At 42.0% G+C, this 2,793-nt stretch overlaps 1 protein-coding gene across 1 annotated transcript in view; it reads left to right on the forward strand.

Moving 5' to 3' along the window:
* LOC104743148 (26S proteasome non-ATPase regulatory subunit 1 homolog B-like) overlaps positions 1-2,793 on the forward strand; it is a 6,946-nt gene that overhangs the window by 3,328 nt on the left and 825 nt on the right. The window contains exons 7-12 of the mRNA XM_010464260.2: positions 240-375; positions 470-718; positions 821-1,041; positions 1,139-1,397; positions 2,102-2,334; positions 2,419-2,788. Of these exons, the coding sequence (XP_010462562.1) occupies positions 240-375; positions 470-718; positions 821-1,041; positions 1,139-1,397; positions 2,102-2,334; positions 2,419-2,788 (1,468 nt within the window). The remainder of the gene's footprint in view (positions 1-239; positions 376-469; positions 719-820; positions 1,042-1,138; positions 1,398-2,101; positions 2,335-2,418; positions 2,789-2,793) is intronic.

Consider the following 2,793-nt stretch of genomic DNA (forward strand, 5'->3'; position numbering starts at 1 on the left):
CATCTCAGACAATTGTGCATGAAACGATTCCTGCTGACGCTGTGTATGCTGAGAGGTTAACAAAGGTTAAGGGAATTTTATCTGGAGAGACATCAATACAGCTGACCCTCCAGTTTCTTTACAGCCATAACAAGTGAGGCAGTTAATTTCCCTTTTAATATCTTGAAAGGATATTTTGTTCTTAAGTCGTTTCTTCCAGATAGTAACATGCTTCAGCAATAACCATTGTTTGCCTGTAGATCGGACTTGCTAATCCTGAAGACAATAAAACAGTCCGTTGAGATGCGGAACAGTGTATGTCACAGTGCTACAATATATGCTAATGCTATAATGCATGCTGGAACGACGGTTGACACTTTCCTCAGGGAGAATTTGGTAAATTTTACTTTCACTATCATTTTTTTGCACTTGTTTCAACGATAAAGATATGGCATTGAATTTATTCTTCTTTTCTTTTTTGAATTGGCAGGATTGGCTAAGCAGGGCCACCAATTGGGCGAAGTTTAGTGCTACAGCAGGATTAGGTGTTATTCATAGTGGTCACTTACAACAAGGCAGGTCACTGATGGCTCCATACTTGCCTCAGAGAGGAGCAGGTGGTGGTGGGAGTCCTTATTCCGAAGGGGGTGCTTTATATGCTCTTGGCCTTATTCATGCCAACCATGGTGAGGGAATCAAGCAATTTCTTCGTGATAGCCTACGCAGCACTAATGTTGAGGTAATTGGTTATATCTTTCTTCTGGATAGTCTTTCATTCTATCACCAAAAAGTTAGTCTTTTGTTTAGATTTGATTTTCATCAAAAAGAAATATGATTGCAGGTTATTCAACATGGAGCTTGTTTAGGTCTTGGTTTGGCTGCCCTTGGGACAGCTGATGAAGACATATACGATGATATCAAAAGCGTGCTTTACACTGACAGTGCTGTTGCTGGTGAAGCTGCCGGCATTAGCATGGGTCTATTGTTGGTTGGAACTGCAACTGATAAGGCAAGTGAGATGCTCGCTTATGCTCACGAGACTCAGCATGAGAAGATAATAAGGTAATTTCAAGTCTGGAAGATGATTTTTTTTGTTGTGTGTGGGTGCATGATAATTTCTTTAAGTCTTCAAGTAACAAACATCTTATATTATGTTCAGGGGATTGGCTCTAGGAATAGCTCTCACAGTATATGGTAGAGAAGAGGGAGCAGATACATTGATTGAGCAGATGACTAGAGATCAAGATCCTATCATCCGTTACGGTGGAATGTATGCACTCGCATTGGCTTACAGTGGAACCGCTAACAACAAAGCCATCCGCCAACTCCTTCACTTTGCCGTGTCTGATGTCAGTGACGATGTCAGGAGGACTGCTGTTCTTGCACTTGGATTTGTCTTATACTCTGATCCAGAGCAGGTACTCCATATTTCTTTTATCTCAATAAAATTTTGACGCTAAAGCCCATTTATTTAGTGTTTTAGGGCTCTTGTGCTCGCTTACACTTATTAACTGGTTACACAATATTTAAACTGTAGACTCCANGCTGCCGGCATTAGCATGGGTCTATTGTTGGTTGGAACTGCAACTGATAAGGCTAGTGAGATGCTCGCTTATGCTCACGAGACTCAGCATGAGAAGATAATAAGGTAATTTCAAGTCTGGAAGATGTTTTTTTGGTTGTGTGTGGGTGCATGATAATTTCTTTCAGTCTTCAAATAACAAACATCTGATATTATGTTCAGGGGATTGGCTCTAGGAATAGCTCTCACAGTATATGGTAGAGAAGAGGGAGCAGATACATTGATTGAGCAGATGACTAGAGATCAAGATCCTATCATCCGTTACGGTGGAATGTATGCACTCGCATTGGCTTACAGTGGAACCGCTAACAACAAAGCCATCCGCCAACTCCTTCACTTTGCCGTGTCTGATGTGAGTGACGATGTCAGGAGGACTGCTGTTCTTGCACTTGGATTTGTCTTATACTCTGATCCAGAGCAGGTACTCCATATTCCTTTTATCTCAATAAATTTTTGACGCTAAAGTCCATTTCTTTAGTGTTTTAGGGCTCTTGTGCTCGCTTACACTTATTAACTGGTTACACAATATTTAAACTGTAGACTCCCCGTATTGTATCCCTTCTTTCTGAGTCGTACAATCCGCATGTCCGCTATGGCGCAGCTCTTGCAGTTGGCATCTCTTGTGCAGGCACTGGCCTGAGTGAGGCAATATCCTTGTTGGAGCCACTTACATCAGATGTGGTGGACTTTGTTCGTCAAGGTGCTCTGATTGCCATGGCGATGGTGATGGTCCAAATTAGTGAAGCAAGCGATTCTCGTGTTGGAGCATTTAGGTTAGTAAAGTTCTGATCTCTTCATCAATAGGAGGTAGGAAATAGTTCCCTTCTGAAGACTTAAATTTGTCTGTGTTTTTGCAGGCGTCAACTTGAGAAGATAATACTTGACAAGCATGAAGATACAATGAGCAAGATGGGAGCAATTTTGGCTTCAGGTATTCTTGATGCTGGTGGAAGGAATGTGACGATTAGACTGCTCTCTAAGACAAAACATGACAAAGTCACTGCGGTCATTGGCCTCGCTGTCTTTAGCCAATTTTGGTATTGGTACCCATTGATTTACTTCATAAGCTTGGCGTTCTCACCAACCGCGTTCATCGGTTTGAACTACGACCTCAAAGTCCCAAAGTTTGAATTCATGTCGCACGCAAAACCATCTTTGTTCGAGTATCCAAAACCAACCACGGTTGCTACTGCCAACACCGCTGCCAAATTACCAACTGCTGTGCTCTCAAC

The sequence above is a fragment of the Camelina sativa genome, chromosome 14, assembly GCF_000633955.1.
Source record: "Camelina sativa cultivar DH55 chromosome 14, Cs, whole genome shotgun sequence".
NCBI classification, from domain to species: domain Eukaryota; kingdom Viridiplantae; phylum Streptophyta; class Magnoliopsida; order Brassicales; family Brassicaceae; genus Camelina; species Camelina sativa.